A 21,325-nucleotide genomic window follows, 5' to 3' on the forward strand; every position below is an offset into this window, starting at 1 on the left:
TAGGGTATTATTAGTCTGGTCTTATAGGAATACATGTAATCTGAAGTCTATCATAACTTTCAAACTTATATTTGCAGATATAGTTTAAGTCTATACATACTGTACACAATTTGTGTTCCTTTGGAAACTTCTTTTTTATAAAACTCCTGTACGTTGTGTTCAGCTCTTAGGTGTTTTTGTACTTGGTCATGTTGAAAACCAATAAATTTCAGTTCTCTGCTGGCTGCGACTATGCCCTCTTATATCTAATTTAGTTCATTTTAGTTCGGTTTTAAAGAACTTTATCAATCCCAGAAATGAAATGAAAACTCATTCAGTTTTCGTCAAATCGTTGTTGCAGATGCATTTGACTCTAGGCAGGAAGGATCTTCTGTAGACGTCTGTATATAGCGGCTCTGGAGAAACCTCTGACTGAAGACATTTTGTTTTTCTGTAACAAGTAATAGTTTCAGGTCCTGTTTCAGTTTGAAGACTCCCATAGCAGTAAAAAAGAGAGAACGCGAAACATTATGTCTTGTACGTGAACCACAAGCGCAAACCTAAATCTTTCTGATGGGATGGTCCAGAACAAGGTCCAGCTGACAGGAGCTGAACATTAGATTAAAACCTACTTTATTACTGTGACAAAAAAAAAAAAAACAAAACAAAAGAAAAAAAAACAAAGAAAAAAAAACAGAAGGGTTCGTAATGTGTTAAATAAAAGTCTCAAGGGTGACATGTCACACCGGGAAGTTTCGATGGATATAGTTTTGATTCTTTAACTCCGCCCAAACGCTGCGTCAAAGATCGAACCAGAGCACAGAAACGAGCGCACCCCTCGCACACACTGACTCGCTGTCGGTGAATGAGATAAACAAAGAGCCGGCGACTTTTTGTGGGACAACAGTCTAAGCTTCTCAAGCTCCTCAGAAATATGGACGCCGGTAGGTTGAGCGTGGCTGTGTCCCCTTTCAGCGATGTTGGTTTTATGTCGTCGACCAGCTAAAACAAACGCTCTCCAGCATCTTAAGGGTTGACAAGGGACCGAGCTAACATGCTAGGTTAGCATCCAGTGCGCTAGCAGCATGCCGGAGCGGTGAGCTAGCAAGACTACCGTGTTCTGCCTGCGAAGTTGGCAGCTTATGGAAACAAACACTATGCATGGGGCAAACATCGAGACCGCAGATCTAAGCAGATAGTAAGGAATATATTCCATGTTTGAAGTTGTCAGCTGTAGAAAATGTAATGCTTCCTGCTTAGCCAGCTAGTCCAAAAATGGACCTGTCAAACTCTTTAAACTTCAGATTAATTTCCTTTAGATGAGAATATGCTAGCTGATGTTTCCTGAATTATTTTTAAATGATACAACTTTCCGAAATAGTTTAGATGTGCTCCCTCTCTCGGGTTTTACAGCTGTCTGTATTTATAGGCTAATGTTTTGTGTTTCTGACTTGGATCTGAGTGTTTAGATGGCATATTTAGAAGAATGTGCCAAATCTATACAGAATTATTTTGTCGATTTGCGAAATGGAACAACGTGTCTTCTTCGTAACACATTTTGATCTCTGTTTTTCGGCTCCATTTCAGCTGTTGATCTGCCCTTTGCTCGTAGTGCCGCGACGGGCATCGTAAAGTGCTTAGCCAATGCAAAGCCAGCTGTAAAACCTCTGATGTGTGAATTTGCAAGTCACCCCTGGCTGCCAGGGCTTGGCCCCAAACCATAGAAAAACCTCTGTGCTGTCAGCTCTCGCCATTCATTCCTTCATGTGTTATTTAACACAGTTGTAGGCTTTACCAGTAGTAGGTGTCTAACCTGGTGACTATTAGATTACATCTTATAGCTTCAGCTTCAACCTGGTATTTAAAAAAAAAAGGGGGCTATGTGTATGTGTGTACCCATTAGTCCCCCAATCAGCGGACCGGACAAGCTTCCAGTGTGGCGTTCTTACAGATGGAACCAGATAAGTGTTCAGGGCCTGGTCTGGTCTGCCCTATGCAGCTAAAGGGCTCCAGTACTATTCGACAATATGGAAACATTCTTGAGTTTTGTCTGCGTTTGCTCCAACTGGGCCTGTGTTCCCCCATTAGAGCTGTTCTTCTAACAACATTTATTATCCCAGACAGGCAATTGTTTGTTGTTGACTCTGTTTGGAGGGTGGAAAAAGAGTGGCACTAGGCAGTTGATGTATTCAGGAAAAGATGAGCTTACAACTATTGATCCGGTGTTTTCCAGGAATTATTTTAATGTCGTAGTGAGTGAGCGCTGTTGAGTCAAGTCTCTAATGGGAAGTAGTGTGTTAAACCCACAGTGTGTCGATGAGTCATAAGAGTTACAAAAGAGAATAACTGACTGTGATTGAAGTTGAGCAACTTGTTTTTTGAGTACAATTCGTCACTTTTATCTCCCTCTTCGGTTCTCTAAAGGTTTGAGTCCAGAGAAGGTGACCGCCTTTACAAAACGCCTGCGATCCGAACCACGTTATCTGTTGGCCCAGAATGTTTCCACCTGCATCGACCCATTGGAGGTTTGTTTGCACCGGCAGACTGTCCAGGATACTGTGCACATCTTTCAGCACTCTATTCCCACAGAAGGCAAACCTATCACCAACCAAAAAAACTCAGGTATGACGCATACATTACCTGTCAACCCCACAGAGAAGAGCTAAAAGATAACAATATGTATGTAACTTTAGGTCAATGAAGATGCATGCCTTTCCAATCATTTCCCTTGAGAGATTACCTCCTCGATAAATCAAAACCACTTTTGTGTAATTTGATTTTCAGTAGAAATCCATGTGTTAAAATGACCCAGTCTAAATCCATTCTTGAATTTATTCAGGAATATGTTGAGTGACAGTTTTGTGTCATGCCTTCTCTAACTGGTTTATTGGTGTCTTTCAACAACAGGGAGATGTTGGATCTTCTCGTGCCTCAATGTCTTGCGACTTCCCTTCATGAAGAAGCATAATTTAGAAGAGTTTGAGTTTAGTCAGTCTTATCTCTTCTTCTGGGACAAGGTAACGTCATCTGCACAATCTCATTCGTCTTCTTATTGATACCTGGTTTTTGTGTTTTGCAGCATGACAGTTACTACAGTTTCTTCTGTTAGCGTACGGTTTGTGGATCTGCTTGAATCGATGCAATGTTATTACGCAGCACTCTGTCACCTTGTCATTGTTCCTAAAACCCTCTTTTGTGTGTTTTGTTTTGAACTGATGTCACAGTGACCTGTCACTGCAAGTTTCAAGCTTTACATTTTTTCCATAGTTTTTTTATTCTCCAACATGTTGGGACATTTTCCCAGTCAGGAATGCAGCTTTAATTTGCGACTTGTTGAAGGGAAATGGAATAACATTGCAAGTAGAATTAGTTGTAAATTTAACAACAGGAAGGTAGAACCTAAAAATTTGTTGCTTCTGTTTGTTAGTAAATCTACCAAAGTGAGCATCTCCTCTATTTGTGATAATGTTTTTGGTATAAAGGCTAATAAGAAATATAATGTCTGGATTAGAACGTGATGGTGAGGATTTTTATTTACTTACACAACAAGTTAATAATTACAAAAACACAGGACTAATAATTTAGAAACTCATTTATAACCAAAAATTCTTCTTTCTCTCTTCCTTTCTTTGTTCTTTTCTTTGTTTACTTGTTTTTTTCTTTTTTCTTTTCTTTTTCTCTCTTTCTCTTTCCTTCCATCCATCCATCCATCCATCCATCCATCCATCCATCCATCCATCCATCCATCCATCCATCCATCCATCCATCCATCCATCCATCCATCCATCCATCCATCCATCCATCCATCCATCCATCCATCCATCCATCCATCCATCCATCCATCCATCCATCCATCCATCCATCCATCCATCCATCATATTTTGTTAAGAAAATATGAATTATATAATTTAACACAATTTCACATAAGCATCTCTTTGTCAGCTTATTTGTTCACCAAAACAATTTTTTTAGCATTTATACTTTTTCTTCATTTAACAGAAAGCATAAAAGGTAAAAATTTACCCAGTAAGAAAACTATTATTAACAAGGCCCGTGTTATTTTATTTTTTTTAACAAAATGTTCTGATTCAAGTTAAACACATCACCTGACAAAATACTCACTTGCTTAAATTAGACTTTTGCGATGCTGTTTTGGCTATATATTCCTGTTTGATCGTTATTAAGCAAAAATCTGGGCTGGGGTTTAGCCCTGCTGCTTCTAATGCAATAGTTGCTGCAGTTTTTATTTTAAACAGTAGATGTCGCAGCAGAGTAACGTTACCTTCATTCATCAAGAGATAATGCAGAAACAAACCTTCCAAAAGTCTCTGTGAATGTTCTGTCCTTGCTGTGGGGAGAGAAGCGGCAGGAGGTGACCAGGTGCTAGAGGTGATAGAACACAAAAGTGCAGCTGTTCTCATTATTTCTGCTCATCTCTGCCTGACCTGCAAACCAACAGCATCAACTCCCACACTTTAACAGACACAGCTAGGCATGTTCTGTGAGTTTTGATGGCTATGGTATGAGCCTTCAGTTTATTTTAGGCATAGCGATGGGAGAAGCATATGTGTGTTTAACAACATAAAATACTCCCCCCACACACACACAGAGTGGGTGCTGAGTTCTTGCCATCAAAGGTGAATGCTGAAACTATTTTTCTACATAAGTTGCAGAAGTTTGCAGACGGTGGGAAAAAGTAGTTGAATGTGTCTTTTTATTCAGTGTATGTGGACTTTGGGATTCAACAGGGTAGCATAAAATAACAGTAAAGACCTTGCTTCTACAAGCACAACTAAACATAGAAAAAATTTAGCACTAATTAATGGACTGAAAAAATCAGGTTCATTAATGTGAACTATCCCTTTTAAAGTAAATAAATGAACATAAGAGCTGTTTTTTTGCAGATTGAACGTTGCTACTACTTCCTCCATGCGTGCATGGAGACGGCACAGAGAAAGGAGCCAGTAGACGGACGTCTGGTCCAGTTCCTTCTCTCCAACCCAACCAATGATGGCGGGCAGTGGGACATGCTGGTCAATCTCATTGGTTAGTTCTCATGAACCGTAATCATAGTAAAGTAAAGCTAATATTTTCTTGAATCTGCACATTGTTTCTGCTTTTCACTTCAGATGTTTTCACATTTCTTTTGTTTAGAGAAGTACGGCGTCATTCCAAAGAAATGCTTCCCAGAGTCACACAGTTCAGAGGCTTCACGGAGAATGAACGACATCCTCAATCATAAAGTACAATTGGCACATTTAGCTTAGTGTTCTGTTGAAATTGCATTATATTTTTATCATTGACTTGTGTTAGTAATAGAACAGAGCTGTTTTTGTCTCCCGCTTTGCTTCAGCTGAGGGAATACTGCTTGAGACTGAGGAACATGGTGGCCAGTGATGCTACAAAGGCCGAACTATCTGAAGCTATTGACTCCATGATAGAAGAGGTGAGCCTAACAGGGAATACACACTCATGTTTTCTTCTATCATGTTGATGTACTGATTGACTTTGGAGAGATTTTTTATTTTTGCTGACTAAATGTAGTCAGTGAGTTTCAGAGTTCATGCAGTAAAACATCTCCACAGTTAAACATTTACTGTGAAAACAATGGATTACAGAGTAAAGAATTTGGTCTGATTAGCTTCTCTCTCAAGTACTCACACCTTGATTTTTAGTAGAAGCAAAAAATATAAATTTATGAATGTTTTTACAGGTTATAAGGGTGTTATGTTACCTTTAATATACAGTGTAATTTTTGTGATATGGTACATTTACATGTTGTGAGGGCACATAATAGTAGGCAGTTCAAAATAAAAAGTAAAATTCAACTCCAAATGCCCACATTAAAGAAGAAAAACTGTATTTTATTTATTTATAAAAGAACATAAAGTCAGTATTCAGATCAAATTGTCAATTTTTATGGACTGTTATCCAGTCACTGTGAACTGCCACAGTTCAGTTCTGTAAGAAATATGATTTTGTATTTTTACTTTGGATACAAGATTGTACGAAAGTTACATATCTGACTAAAACACTTAGTAAGACTCGGAATACTAAAATCAAAGTTCAAAACTCACTACCGAGAGGCTTATTTAATGTTTGAAGGATTCTGTAAATGATTTTTGCTGACGTTAATTGTTTACTCCATTCAGCTTTGTGTAGCGAATGTGTGAGTTTGATGGTCCGTCAAGTTGGGTGAGTTGAGCTTCTCGGTTCTTGCAGGTTATGCATTTATGGAGCATAACCTGCTCCCGGGGTTGTGCTCCCAGCAGAATCCCAGGAGCATTCTGTTATTGAATTGAATTGTTCCATTCTGACCAGCAGAGGGAGCTATCCATCAATGCATACCGAGGAGAACAATGTCCAGCATAACAGTGGACGTAAAAGTAAATTGAAGGTATTGAAGTTTGTCAGTCAACAGATGTTTGCAAAAATTAAAGACAATTTGAGAGATGGGACACAAATTCAGGCTTTCATTTTTAAACAGGATAGCATAAGTTAATCGAGTTTCATTGAGAATGTTGAACTCATCTCGATGCATGCCTTCACGTTTTGTTTTTTAGTTAAATTATAAAGCTTCCCTTTCTTGTATCTGTAATAACAACGTTAATTAATTTATTTTCATCAGTATTTGCTAATCAGCAGCAACTCATCAGATCGTTTTTGCTTGTGCAGTTTGTGTCTAATGCGCGTACGTCATGTCTGAAGCAGCAACCATGGACGATAGTGATCTTGTTTATGGAACAGTCAGTGATCTGTTGCTGCACAGCAAAGCCCAGTGCAACAGTCAGCTCTCTTCGTGTGTGTAAACAAACACATGTGCCACAAGCATAACACGTGTCAGGTGCCCCTCAGCGTTGTGTTGTGTGGGTTTAACGCCTAATTCGCCCTTCCTGTGTGTCTCTGTGTGTGGGGGAGGCCAGTCAATCAATCTCCCATCGACGCAGTGCGGAGGCCTGGTTAAACACTCTTTGTTGTCAGCTGTTAGGTTGTATTGTGCTACTGACTGGTTGCTTGTTTAAACAGTTGTTTGCATCTACCTGCACGTTCATGGATGTCCTCTCATCGCCACACACATACACGTATCGGATATGTATGTAATGCAACAGTTAGGTTTCCTGCTGCTACTCTGCACTGCTGTTTTGTGGAAGGTGATGTTTTTGTGTTTGTCCACCTGCAATCGTTTGTTATGCGAAACACAACTCGGTCACGGCTGTTGCCGACAAACGATCCATTCTGTTAGAAGAACGATGAGCATAAACAGAGCCAAACTACGCACGGATGTCGCTCCAGGCTAACTTACAAAGTAGTATTCAAGCCAACGCCAAGATCTGATAATGAGACTGCATTTGTCTAGAGCGGCATGATATTAGGAAACATCACTCACCTTTATTGTTATATTATAAAAAGTCAAAGAAATGTTTGAATTCAAATTTTAATGCACAAACGTTTGTGCATTAAAGTTAATTTCCATCAAAAGTGTAACTTTTTGATGAAGAGCAACTGCAGTTGTTATTGATCATTGATCAATTGATTTTTGATTTTTCTATCTTAAGTCTTTGCTTTTGATTTTTTTCAGATTAACTCAATTGTTTGTGTTTTGTAAGAGATGTGGTCCACATGATGTAACAGGTAAAGTAGTGGTCTATGAAGGCTAACAATGCACTTGAAAAAAAAGCAGAGATTTAAGTTGTTGTGGTCTGGATTTGGTGTAAATTTTAGCTTCATATTATCTCAAGTCAGTTGTAATCAACTGGAAATACTGTTGAACTTCTTGGAGGCTACAAACCTCTGCAACACAGAAGGTAATCTTGAAGAAATGTCTGCCTCTTACTAAAACACATCTGTCAGTGGCTTGTTAATTAGGTTAACAAACTACCTCATGATTCTTACAGTCTCTGAAATTCCTGCCTTCAAGTCCTAATCTGTGGTCACCACCTGTTCTGTTTGTGCTCTTGAATCTCTTGGCCTTATTTTTTTTTCCTCTACGTTGAGGGAACTAGTTTTACCTCAAGTTGCTCACATGTGCTTTAGTCAAGATCAAAGCGTCTTGTCAGACCTACTTTCATGTGCGTGGAAATGATGCTGTCCAACTGGCCTATGTGGCGGCTGGGATTGTGCCCTGGTCTTCATCACGTCGGCCCCGTACACAGCGCAGTGACAGCCAATAGGGGTCAGCGTCTCTGCTTCCACTCACCAGACTTGTCGCTCACTTGACTTTAATGAATATATTCGTGTGTCAAGAACCTGGTCTTATCGTAACAGCCGGTTGGGGATGTTCAATCAAACGAAGCTCATGACATTAATTTCAGAGCTGGGCCATAAGACTCCTGGTTTGAATTATGACATCATTTCTGGTATTTGAGTTGTTCAGGCTCAGATAATGACTGATTGACTCATCTTGAGTCCAACTTCAATATGCTGCAAAGAGTCAACATACACACTTAAATAGGGAAAAAAACAAATCACAGGAAACAACATATATGCTGTACTTCACACACATAAAGAAATACGCAGATGTTATCCCTCACGCCATAATTGGAGCCTCTCCGTGCTCCATTGCGTCATGGAATCAGACGCACCATGTGCAGCTCTGCTCTTGGCTCTGAACATGCAGAGTGTGATTCCTGAGACAAGTCTAATTTATGAGTCGGTCATCAGCTGACAGAGCAGTTACCCTCTGTTACTCGGAGGCCCCGTGCATGCAGGCTGCGGGCCCCCATCATTTGTTGTTCGATGTGGGTGGGTTGCTGCATGTGTGTCTGTGTTTCAGGTTGCAGGAATAGCCGCAGCCTGAGTCGTCTGCTTGCCTTTATTTTTTTCTTCTTCTTCTTCCTTTTCTTCTTTTGACTTTCTCCACACAATTGCTGGGATTTAACAATGACCACATGTGTTGAATGTTTACAAAACATGGAAGTTTAATCAAAACCTCTTTCAATTTTATCCAAACTGTTTGCATGGTGTCATTTGCTTATACTCACAAGTCCAGCTTCTAGACAATGGTTATACATTTATTTCTGAGGAGCAATTAAGAGCACCGTTTACCTCATTTTGACATTCAGTTTTGGTGAGAATGCATTTTAACCCTAACGTTTACTGGCCACCATATGTACAACAACAAATTACTCTATTTTTTTCTACAACTTTTCAGTGTGCAACATATTCAATAGGTGTTCTTTTGTTTGTTCTTTATTATTAAAGATTGCTCAAATTGTTCTGCTGTGCAGAATTATTTTCATTTTTTTCCTTAATTTTTCGTATTCTTGGGAGGGTAAAAAGTTAATCTCTAATCTTTATTTCAGGCTACATTTATTAGCACCCTGATGAAGAAATATGTCAATTTATAAATTGGTTTTATCACAGAAGAATCATCCAATTCCTCTCAGACTTTCTAAGAACTTGCAGTTTATCTGCGATTTTGTGTTTTCTTGGGGAAAAAGATATGATGTGATGCAGAGCCCCAGTCCTCTGGAGGAGGACTGGGATTTATCTTGTCACCACAGAGCTTTACAGCAGTAAATTGGGTTAAAAAAGTATTGCAAGGCTCATTGTGGCAAGACATTTTTACTGAGAGCTGCAGTAAAGAGTGACATCTTGTGGGCACTCACCGAGCCACCATCGCAAACAGCCAAAAATGAGTTTACTAAACACAACTGAAATGATGTTTGTTGATCAGATGAGTCTAATGGCGCACACTGCAAAGTCTGTATCTGAAAGACACCACCGGCCACTTCGTTATTTTGTTAAACTTCCCGCAGCAGTGTGGATGCCTCAAGGTACATGACCTAGCGATCTTCCTCAGACCACTGGATGATCTGCTTTGGGGAACCGATTTTTCTATTAGAAAATACTTCACATTTCTGACTAAACTTTCAGGATTTTTACATAGTCTTAAAGATTTAAATCTATTAATTGAATGTTTTTGGATTTTAAAAAGTGTAAACTTCATCCAGCTTTGACATAAAATGCTTAAATTAAAGTTTAATTATTTTTTAGATGTGCATGTTACTTCTTTACACCTGTTTTTCATTTACCCTAATTTGTTGAGGGAACTCCTGTGGTAATCATCTGTTATGCCAGTTGTATTTTCAGCTTAAGAACTTGCATATTTTATGGTTAAAAAAAAAACTACAGAGCACGGATTCACCATTTAAGTTCTGTTCCTGAAAGTGGTTAATGAACAACTTCATAGTTAACTTGACCAAGTTTAACTCGGCTCTCAAAAAGTCTCAATTTACCCCATTGATATTTGCAGAAACTCTTAAGGTTTAATGACTAGAACCCAGAAATCTATTTCTTCTCAGCACACCTTTGCTTTATTAACGTTGGGATTAATAAAGTACTTTTTGAATTTGAATCAACTTGACGTTTGTGTGAAAGGTACCAAGTGGCTTAGGTTCTTTTGACCAGATGAAACATGGTGTCTGCTTTCCATAAACCAAAAACTTTTAGGCAACAAAGACTTCCAGGTTAAAGGTTGGGGTTTTTAAAAACCATTTTGTCCCATATTATACAGATGCTATAAAAATACATTTCTTTTTTATGCTATTCCAGGTTTTTTTTTTTACTTTTTATTTTTTTTATTTCTTTGTGTGCATGTGTGGTGTTCTGTATAATGTCAGTCATTTCTTGTCTGCTGTATGGGTAGTTTCGCTCCTAACATCAGATGACCTGTTTGTTTTGGTCACACACAATATCTAAATATGTAAGATGGGTGTCAGCCATCCAGTAAACACTGGAAACAGATCTTATCAGACTTTGGCCACAGTTGGCGTCAGTGTCGTGCAGTCGGTCGGTCACTGTTTACAGCTTGACATGCAAACTAACTGTGACAGACCTGGGTGGATTTTCATTCAGATGCTAAATTACAACAAAGGGGGCTACGCAATAACAAATCCCCACAAAATAAGTTGATAATGTTGAACTGTTCTCTGTTCAGATTTTAAGATTAAGATTTTAGTGAATGAATGTTTTTTGTTTTTTTTTTATCTTTTTATTCGGTTTTTACATCAAAATACAAAATGTGCAAAAAATGTATAAACAAAGTATATAGACTTTTTCTATAACAAATGAATGAATGTTTGATGTAGTTTGAATTAATGGAATACCAGCTGTCATGATTTTGACTTGATTTATAGTGAATTATATCGGTGTTTCAGAATCTTCATCCATGTTTTTGGATGTCTTGGATCATTTACTTTTAGCTAACATCAGCATGGGTAGCCATGATGAAAACAAATCAATAGGTTTATAGAACTTTTTTTTTTCAGCATCTCTGTGTCTCCCTCTTCTGTTTTCTTTTTGTCACTCATTTACATCTGTCATTGATGCAACAGGTGTTCCAATATAGGTCCTGCTCACATGTCACCATGGCTGTTTATCCTCTACGGTCGCTTTCTGTCGGCCAAGCCTCACACTCACACCCCCTCTATTTACTTTACCTGGTGTGGTGTGTGTTCACATGGCTGACCTGAAGTAAAGTGATCACACTCCCTTGGTCAAACCTTCTTCGACCTAAAGTTCAGAGCTTTTTTTGTAGAAAAGAATGTTCAAAGCTGACAGAGACAAAACTAAACACAACCTACAGATGTAATTCCAGCCAAAGTATTCTGCAAAGAATTGGCTTGAGTGGACTTCATAAAAAAGCAACATCTTCCTTTAGTGTTTTTAAATTCCTGATTAAAAAGCAATGTAGTCTATATAATCTGTGTTATAAACTGGCATAATGTTAAAATATTTTATGGGTATGAATGCTTTTGCTATGCTGATGGTTGCAGTGGTCTATGCTCAACTATCATGAGGAAGTTGAACATTACAAGAAGAAAATACTGGTAATAAAAACCAAAGCAAGAAGTGTTTGATGGGAAGATGGACACTTTGGCTTTAATCTTTGCCCATAAGACAGTTTAAACAAAATTTTTGAACTGAGATCAAGGAAGTTCAGAGGCCTTTGTTGACTCAGTACATCTGTGTATTTTGGTTTGCATCTGTTCTTTTTGTGACTTCACGCTTTGCAGTGCTGAAAGAGGCAAGTGTTTGTTTGACTAAGCCAGGGCTACATTTCACATCTTTCTTATACTAGGAATTTTGGAAAATGTTTGCTTGACTTACACAATTAGAACATGCAATGTAGCATTAGACTGTTTGTCAAATCGCGGAACTTATTTTTCTAACACAACAAATGCAGTCCGCTTCATCTTAGTTCTTCTTATTTGTTTTATTGTATTTCAATGCAACAATCGTGTTAGGTGCTGGGAGAGGCAAGCAAAGATTGGCGAGGAGAATAGCAAAAAAGAGGGAAATTCCAAAGATAACTCTATCAGAGGCTGGAAGAGCCAGATTGACAGACGACCCAGTCCAAACAGCTCGATTTAGCCCACAGGAACTCGGTCTGAACTTCTGCACTGCAGGAAGACACATATGAAGGAACGAGGGTGTGTGAGGAGGGACTAGATTGAGGGGAAAAATGTAGAATGGGAAGAAAAATCAAAAGGCGCACATAATGCCAGGAGAGTACAAAACCCTCCACCCCATTTAAGATTAACTGTAAATTATTTAGTATTTTACAGCTATTTCTAAACTAGCAATATCTCATAATGTGGGATAACCAGCTTGATAGGTTATTTAGAACAGTTAATGATGGAGGGTCCATGTTCCTGCTGTCTTTGCAGGTGTTTCGTGTGGCCAGTGTTTGTCTAGGCAGCCCACCTGACACCATCTGCTGGGAGTACAGGGACAAGGATAAGAACTTCCACCGCATGGGACCACTCACCCCCCAGCAGTTCTACAGGGAACACGTCAAACCTCTTTACAACATTCAGGACAAAGTACTCACCACATCAGACAGACCACACAAACATGAGTTGCATACTTGCAAAGCGAAGCTGTTCGCTCTCTAAACTTGTGCGGTTCTTCCCCATGCTCAGGTCTGCCTTGTAAATGACCCCCGACCGCAGAATCCTTACGGGAAGCTGTACAGCGTAGAGTTCCTCGGGAACATGGTTGGAGGTCGTAGGACTCTGTACAATAACCAACCCATCCAGCTGCTGAAGAACGCCGCAGCGGACTCCATCAAGGAAGGAGAGGTCCGTGGGAACCACTGGACATGACTATTGTCACAAATATTTGTAAACTATGGATTCTGGAAATTGAAAAATACTTTTTTTTTAATGTTTGTTTGTCTTTCCACTTCTCCCAGGCCGTGTGGTTTGGATGTGACGTCGGGAAACATTTCCACAGCAAACTGGGCATTAATGACATGAATGTGTGAGTAAATTTAATCCAAGTTTCTCTGAAGAATGGATGAGACTTTAGACTGTACTAAATTTCCCTTCAGTTATGATAAAAACACTCTACACAGAATGAGAAGATAGCAGGGAATAGCTTTGTTTTCAAATATGAGAACCTGTCTATCAAGGATTACATTTCCTCCAAGCAGAATCCCTTTCATTCACTTTTAGGTTCCAACCCAGTTTGCACATGTAAATGGAACAAAACTCTTATAGTCTTGCAAAAGTATACATACCACTTTAACATTTTTTCTCATTCTCATAGCACAACAACCAACCTTAGTGTAGCGTATATAGTCAATTTATGTGATAGATCCGCACAAATTAATGAACATTTTCCAATTGGAGGTGATATAAATAGATTTTAAAATTCATTACAATTGAAAATCACCAGTTTTGCTTTTATATTTTCATTGTAGCTCATAATGTAGGTTTCCAATCTTCCAATCAACTACCTTATCTTGTAATGAATTGAGAATTCATTACAATTCTCAATTGTGAGAAGCCATAAGGGACTTCTTATGGCTGTCTTCCATCAGTAGTTTTCTTCTTGCCACTTTTCCATAAAAGCCAGATTTGTAGAGTCCAGCACTGTTAGTTTTCCTGTTCTGTTAGGGTTTAACTCAGCTGGAGACTGCAGCTCCGAGGAGTTTTGTGGAAATAGGCGGTGCTATGTTTAGGAACCCCAAATGGCTGCCACTGGAGATTAAAGGATTTCTCGGACATGCATGAAAGAATAAAAGCAACACTCCAGGTATGTTTTTGATTGGGGAAGAACATTTTAACATGATATGAAGCTCAAAAAAAGTTGATTTCACATTATACTCTCCCTTTAGGATTAAATTACAGGCAACTGGTTCACTTGACAGTTCTATGTGGGAACATACAATTTAAATAAATAAATATAAGTTTGTGGTTTCAAGGTGACAAAAATGGTATGAATGCTTTTGTAAGACTGTGTCAGGTGTCGACCCGTCCTCAGAGGAATTGTGGCTGATCTGCGTGAGTTGCTGGCGCCAGGCTTAACTTTTCCCGCTGAACTAAACCTGCATGGTGCTGAACGTCTGGTTTCATCACTCAGATGGATCTGTTTCAACATGACGCGCAACGTAGCCTAATTTCTTCAATCATTCTCAGGATGAGGAGAAACCGTGATGAGCTAGCTATGCTAGAATACCAGGCTTGTGCTTTTGGCTTTCTTCTTAATCCTTCTAAAATAGATCTAAGGATTATTTTTAAGATGGTCTTATGAAAAGATGCTTTTAGTGTACAAGTGAAGTCGCCACCTGAGTTCAAACTGGAAACACTCTCGATTCTGCTGCAGGTTCAACCACGAGCTTGTGTTTGGAGTGTCTGTAAAGAATCTTTCCAAGGCAGAGAGACTGATATATGGCGACTCTCTCATGACGCACGCCATGATCCTCACTGCTGTTACAGACAAGGTACACTTCCACAAACCTACGCTCCAGAAATGTGACAAACTCATACGCACAGCACTGACTAACCACAAGAAACACACACATTCAGAATTTCCCAGGGTTTTACTGTTTGTTTACTCGACCCTAATCTGCTGCAGTTTTTCATAATTCTGTCAATTTCCTCCATTGTAACCAACCCCAGCTGTCAGGTCACTCACTCTCTTCCCTCATATCTCCAGTTCTCACTCTTATCGCCCCCCTTGTCTGTCTTCTGTTCTCTCTCTCAGGGTGGGAAAGAAGGTTACGAAAAATGGCGGGTGGAAAACTCCTGGGGCGATGACCGTGGAAACAAAGGTAAGAACCAAAACTCTTGATTGATCCTCAGAAATGTGTGATGCTGAATGTTCAGTGCTTCAAACTAAACCTCCTCCTTTCACCTAAACTTGGCACATTTTCCAGCAAAGTCATCCGGTTTGACGTTGACTTGTAATGCTCCTGTTCATACGTATTCAATTAAAAACAGGATTAGAAGGAGTAGTTTCTGTTACGATGCATTTAATCTACTTTATGCAGTGACAAACGACCCAACAAATATGTTTTGTCAGATTTATTTTGTAAAAGAACCACAACACTTTACAAGAGGCACATGCATTCTGCTATATCTGAAAGATTTAATTTGCTTTGGAAACAGGACATCTAAATATCTGCTCTCAAATATGAATTTATATTCCTAGAGCACACACTTTAAACTCAATTGTCATGTTGAGATGTCTCAACAGCAATATTAGTGTAAAAGACCTTCAGAAGCAAAGTGTAACAAGAAATTAACAACGCTTTAAAAAGTATTTGTCTAAATTATTGACTTATGATTAAATGTCAAACAGCATTTTATCAGATTACTAGTACTTCCAATAGATTAACTAATAATCAAGTTAAAGATAGGAAGGTCCTTCTTCACCTTCTTTTAGTGTTGTAGTTTGGCCACCATCCAGAAGAGGGCGTCACTGGTTATTCTTAAGCAGAGCCAGTTGATAGAGAAATAAAGGTGGCGGAGGGATCTTAGAACAGGAAAGTAAACAGTCCCAATGGAGTCTGGCATAAGACGCAAGATGCACTTCATGCCATTATGTTTTTAAATATAAACACTTGAGAAGCTCCTTAAGTCTCATGGAGAATTTTGGTTTGTGACAAGTTAAACCAAGGTTTGCAAAATTGAAGGTGATGTGGTTCATTCAAAAGAGATATAGAAAGCGCTTTGAGTTCAAAACTTATTGTGCTTTGAAGTTAGCACAATACGTTTGTGCTAACTTATTGTGCTAAATTTTAGATCTTGACATGTATTGGTTTAGTTTCTTCCTTTTTTCTTTGTTTCCAGTGCGCAGTTGCTCTTTGGATCCTCCCGTATGTTGATTTTTCTATGTACGATCGCCTGTATCGTCTTGCAGTCTTGCAGTGCAAGACGATACAAAAAACATGTATTTTTTGTTAATGTGTGTTTTTTCTTCAAATCAGTTTGCCTCGGTCTGGTGGCAGAGTACATCTATTGCGTTAATCCTTAAGTCAAAGCAAACGGTGATGTGGAGCTTTATTTCAAAGCTGGATTATAATTATAGGCTTCTGTCTTTAAAATGCTTTTTAAACTATTTTTTTTGTATGCCAAAAAAAAACAGGTTTTGAATCTTTCTGCATGTGATGGAGAAAACAAAACAAAAGTCACAAATTATTAATTAGAATCTAATATCATGATTATGAAAATCTATCAAATATTTTGCAGTTGGTTTTATAAGAACATTTCATAACATTTCTTAACTCTCTCTCTCTCTGCCGCTTATCTCGATGTCTGGCCTCAACAAGCCTCTGGAAGTTCAGGGTGCCAAACACACACAACTGTACTCACAATATTTGCTTGAGCCCACAAACCTTAGAGAGTATTAGGAAAATATGTAAAAGCCCCTCAGTCAAATCAGATTTATTTCATGCAGATCTTATTCCATAAACACCAGCAGATGGGGGATGAACACCCCCCACAGAACACAGCTACCCATCTGTAGCTAAATTCAGAAAGTAGTCAAGAACAAAACTTTGAGAAGTGGAGTTCGTATGAAAGACAGACTTTCTTGGATAAAAGGTGAACCAAAGGTTGAAAAATAAGTAGAAGAAGCTGCGCCTGAAGGAAAAACAAAAGCATGTAGATTTGGTGAGAATTTGGGAACAGTGACAGGAAAGAAATCAAAGTTTTAGTGGCAAAGGGTGGAGAGGGAGCAGTTATGGAGATAATAGTGTTTGTAAAAACCAAATGCCTCCCTTTAGATCGCTTGATATTCCTGCTGAAGACACAGGAGAGATTTAACTCTCTGTTCTTTCACCTTTAAACCGTCTGTCAGATGCTATAATTACGCCACTTTCTCCACAACTCATTTTTATACCATTTTAAACAAATATCTGGCTACACTATTGTGGGTTTTATTTTACACTTTTAAAGGAACATTTGGCCGAGTTCCAATTTAGCATATCTTGTATCTGAACCTGGAATTACTCTGGCAGATAAAGATGATGGCTTAATTTCCCCCCCAGTTCTACTCTGTTGTCAGGCCAACTCAAAAATATCACGTTCATTTGTGTGGAAGGATTTGAATAAGAGACTTCATTAGCTTTTAAAAATGTTTCCAATCCATCACAGTTATTCCCACCCAGTTATCTGTCCCTGCACCTCACATAGAGTCCAGCTTTCATTTCCTTTGAAGTAGGTTAGGAAGTGTCATTTTTTTTCACAGTTATGTTTAACTGTTGTCATCAAAGCTGCGGTGCCATAGCAGCTCATTCCTCATGTTGAGCAATTCCCTCTAATTTCCCCAAAGTTGCCTTTCACCCATGACCCGTTTGTGAACCACTTTATCTCCCTGCTGTTGGTAGCAGGTCTCGTGCTTCCTTTGGATATCGGGTTGGATCATCTGAGATTTGATGATTGTTCCCAGTGGATTACCTCACACACTGATCCAGTGAGGGATCTGGAGGTTTTTCTACATTGGATGGGCCATTTAATTAAACCAGGGAATTGATATACAGTCCAGACAACAAGCTGAGTATATGGTCGTCAAACTATAAATAAAAGAACTTTGTGGAATGCAGTAAATATCATGAGTTATCACTTTGCATATCAATATAAAATGCATCCTGCATAATAGTCTTCCTACAGTCAATGTTCACACCTGACACAGACCTGACAGAGGTCAAAATGCTAAAGGTCAGAGAATGAGCTGGAAGAACAGATTAATAGAACAGCTGATCTAGTAATTGAATTATTGACCAAAATCATTATTATTTGATTGTCTTTTATGCAGCCCTAGTCATCAGCTCAGCTGTTGCAAGATTTGGCATGCAGCTCACAATTGTAAAAGATGACAAATAATTTGTTGAGTTATTTATCATTGTTCCTTTTAAAGCCTGAATATATTTGTGTCCACTTCCTGGTACCCCAGTGTCTTCTCTTAGGCTGAAGAATGAAGCAAAAGCAGAAGTCCAAAAAGCTAAAGTGCCTCAGACGAGGCCGACTCCCTTCAGTGCTGTGCCCTGTTGAGTTCGACAGATGAATGCAGTGGCTGCTAAACAGATCCTAAGCATTATCATTGTTCTTCTAAAACACAAAAATGCAAAGCCTTTTGCTGCAACTTGCTTTTTTATGTGAAATACAAGACAGCTGTTTTACACTCTCCCAGCTCCTACGACATCAATCTGTCCTTTCCTCTGTCAGTCTAAAGGCAAATAACACCCAACATTTGCACACACACCATGCCACCCAACATGTGGGTTCCAGGAACATCACAACAACTCAGGAATACCACAGTGGGAATCGGTCGACGTGCCATATGAAGACATGCTGCTTGGAAGAACGCGAATACGCAACACATGCTATCTTGATGCATTGTTTTGAACTGTGGCACATTCTTGCAGTTACCCTGACGACCTTGTTAAATGTACTTGACAGTGGGAGTGTTTTCTCAACTCTGAGCACGAGAGAAGAGAGGAAAAGCTAGTTGAATTCAGTTTTTAACAAGATTTTAGCTGTTGCCAGGTTGCTTTCCACATTCAAATGCAGACACATTTTGAAATCGAGCTGAGTGGTGACGTTGAAGGAGCCAGGTAAACATTTTTTGTGTTGTTCACGGTAGTTGTGAAAAGTTGACACCAGGAATGCCTTTTACGGCATAGAAGGCGGTGTTAAGTCCTGAGGACGTCTGCTGAAACGATATCTTAGCAATAAAGAGCATTTAAAACCTATTAACATTAGTAAACAAAGACCAAAATCTGTTATCCTTAATTGACTTTTCTTGCCCTTTAAAGAATGGAAAGAGAGAAATGGTTAATGTAATGCTGCTTGTTTCTTTTAAAGGAAAATTGTAAAATAGGTTCATTTTCTTTGAGGAGAAAGATGAATCTGTCTGCACAGGACTGAGAAGTGTTGCATAACTTTCTCATGATACTGCTTACCCATGCTAACTGAGCTGTGCTCTAATGAAAAGCTCATGAAAGAAATAATGGGTAAAGTTGTCCATGCAAGGAGAAAAGATCATAAAGTAACCAGAAAAAATATTCTGCTAAATCTGCTGGTTGCAGGTTTGTTTGACCAAGAGTCATTTAATGTGTTTGATCTCTAAAATAATGAATCTTCCCTTTGTTTAGACTTCAGCACCTACTACCTGTTTAAACAGGACTGTTAGAACAGTTTATCATAGATCCTGTCTCGATAGTTTTATATAAGAGAACGTGCACATATTTTGGTACAGAAGACGGAGAAAGCATAAACAGAGCTCGCCAATAAGATATTTAGGCTTCTTTTCCATTTTTCAGGCTTTAGGAACGTTCTAAAATAAGTGTAGGAAAATCTGCTATTATCGCCACACACAATGTAATTGTTAAACATGAGTTTAACTTAGATTTGTTCTTTTTTATTTTATTTTATTCCGGAAGTTAATTGTTGCATTTTCTTGAGTCTAAGCAGTTTGACCCGTTCTCTACAGGTTATCTCATCATGACGGACGACTGGTTCTCGGAGTATGTCTACGAAGTGGTCGTGGACAAGAGGTTCCTCCCTCCTGATGTGCTGGAAGTGATGCAACAGGAGGCTGTTGTACTTCCTGCGTGGGACCCAATGGGATCATTAGCATAAATCCAGAAATCCAGGTTTTAGCCCCAGCCCTCGGTCTGATTGACTCCGCCCTTTCCTCAGCCGCTTTGACCTCCAGTATTTCCCTCACAGCCACCCCCCTCCAAAAGAGCTTGATCTTATAGGAAAAATAAAAAGTTTTCTTTTTTACTCGACTACCAGTGTCTTTTATCTGCATCGCAAGTAAATTAACATACATTAACGTACATGAAGCCTGTACTGTTTGTTTTTCATCTTGGTGAATTGAGCTAGTGTTCTATGCTCTGTATAGCAAACATCAGGAATGTTATGGCACTAGATTTAAGCCATTAAATGACCAACTTCTTCCTATGGTGTAGGCCAATGAGGTGTGGATGTTTCCATGTTACATGTGGTTCATTCATTACAATCAGGAATTCAGATTTGGCTTGCAATAGGAATTGGAGTGAGGGACACAGCAATCAAGCTGTTCTGGCTAAAAACTGAAGCATCTCTTACGGCTGTTGTTAACCTCACCGTGATGCACAGTGAAACATCCATGCATGTGCATAATAACAGTGGGGAAAGTAGAACCTCCAGTTAGCCAAGCATCCAGGTTTTGAACTGCCTAATTACCAGGGGGGGAACTCTTGCATGCAATGGGAAAACATACAAGCTCCACTCAGAAAAGTCCCAACCTGACTGTGAACCCAGGACGCATTAGTGGTGAGGCGGCTTCCCTGGTGCCTGTTCAAAACACTGGAGAGTTGAGAGCTTTTCACCAAGTGAAAAAAAATTGTTTTGAAGTTTTCTTCCTTTTTAACTGTAATTTAGCTACCTCTGTTAGAACATTTGACATAAAAAAAATTAAAGCAAGAAAATATTTTATCTACAAGTTGGATACTGTTGTGCATCAAGAGCCATTTGATTCTTTGTTTTCTCTCTGACAACTATGGCTTTGGCTAAAGGATGTTGGTAAACGCATAGCCTGAAAAGACATGTAAAATAATATAATTAATCAGATATATCATAATTATTTTAGGTATGTAGAAGAAAAGATGCACAAAGTAAAGGTTTTTGTGTGTGCATGCTCATTAAACAAGCTGTTCGCAACTTTAGTTTCTACACTTTTAGACAGATTTTCAGGTAAAGATGGAAAACCTGAAATTATTTCATAAATTTTGTTTTCACACCACAAAAGCCTGAAAAATTGACCAGAATACGTATGTACACTTTTAAGACCCACTAGTCAAATATGTTACTTTGACAGTAAATATGTATTTGCAATTTCTGAAACTAGTGTTTCATGGGGTTTTCTTTTGTGAGTGCAGCCCAAAGGGACCGGTGGTTGTTACATTTACAGGCGCAGGACGCAGGACAAAGCCCTGCTGTGAACTTACGAACCCTTGCAACCGGGCTTACGAGTTCCGACGTCAAAAATGAGTTTCAAAGTAGCAGCTATTTGTGTCTGACAAGAAGAATTAGCCCATCACTGAACCACACAGGACCGGTCACCA

At 39.0% G+C, this 21,325-nt stretch overlaps 1 protein-coding gene across 2 annotated transcripts; it reads left to right on the forward strand.

Moving 5' to 3' along the window:
* The first annotated feature begins 790 nt into the window (after positions 1–790).
* blmh (bleomycin hydrolase) lies at positions 791–20,005 on the forward strand. 2 transcript variants are annotated; one of them, XM_055028831.1, is made up of 12 exons: positions 791–923; positions 2,404–2,601; positions 2,887–2,996; positions 4,884–5,025; positions 5,134–5,222; positions 5,333–5,425; positions 12,651–12,806; positions 12,906–13,064; positions 13,178–13,245; positions 14,593–14,710; positions 14,974–15,040; positions 19,705–20,005. In XM_055028831.1, the coding sequence occupies exons 1-12, from the start codon at positions 914–916 to the stop codon at positions 19,851–19,853; spliced, it is 1,359 nt and encodes a 452-aa protein (XP_054884806.1). In that variant the 5' UTR covers positions 791–913; the 3' UTR covers positions 19,854–20,005. The 2 variants fall into 2 exon arrangements, with proteins under 2 accessions (XP_054884806.1, XP_054884807.1); XM_055028832.1 differs by lacking the exon at positions 791–923 and adding an exon at positions 958–1,177.
* Positions 20,006–21,325: the final 1,320 nt, after the last annotated feature.

This window comes from Poeciliopsis prolifica, unplaced genomic scaffold (genome assembly GCF_027474105.1).
Source record: "Poeciliopsis prolifica strain line A6 unplaced genomic scaffold, Auburn_PproV2 SCAFFOLD004, whole genome shotgun sequence".
Taxonomy (NCBI): domain Eukaryota; kingdom Metazoa; phylum Chordata; class Actinopteri; order Cyprinodontiformes; family Poeciliidae; genus Poeciliopsis; species Poeciliopsis prolifica.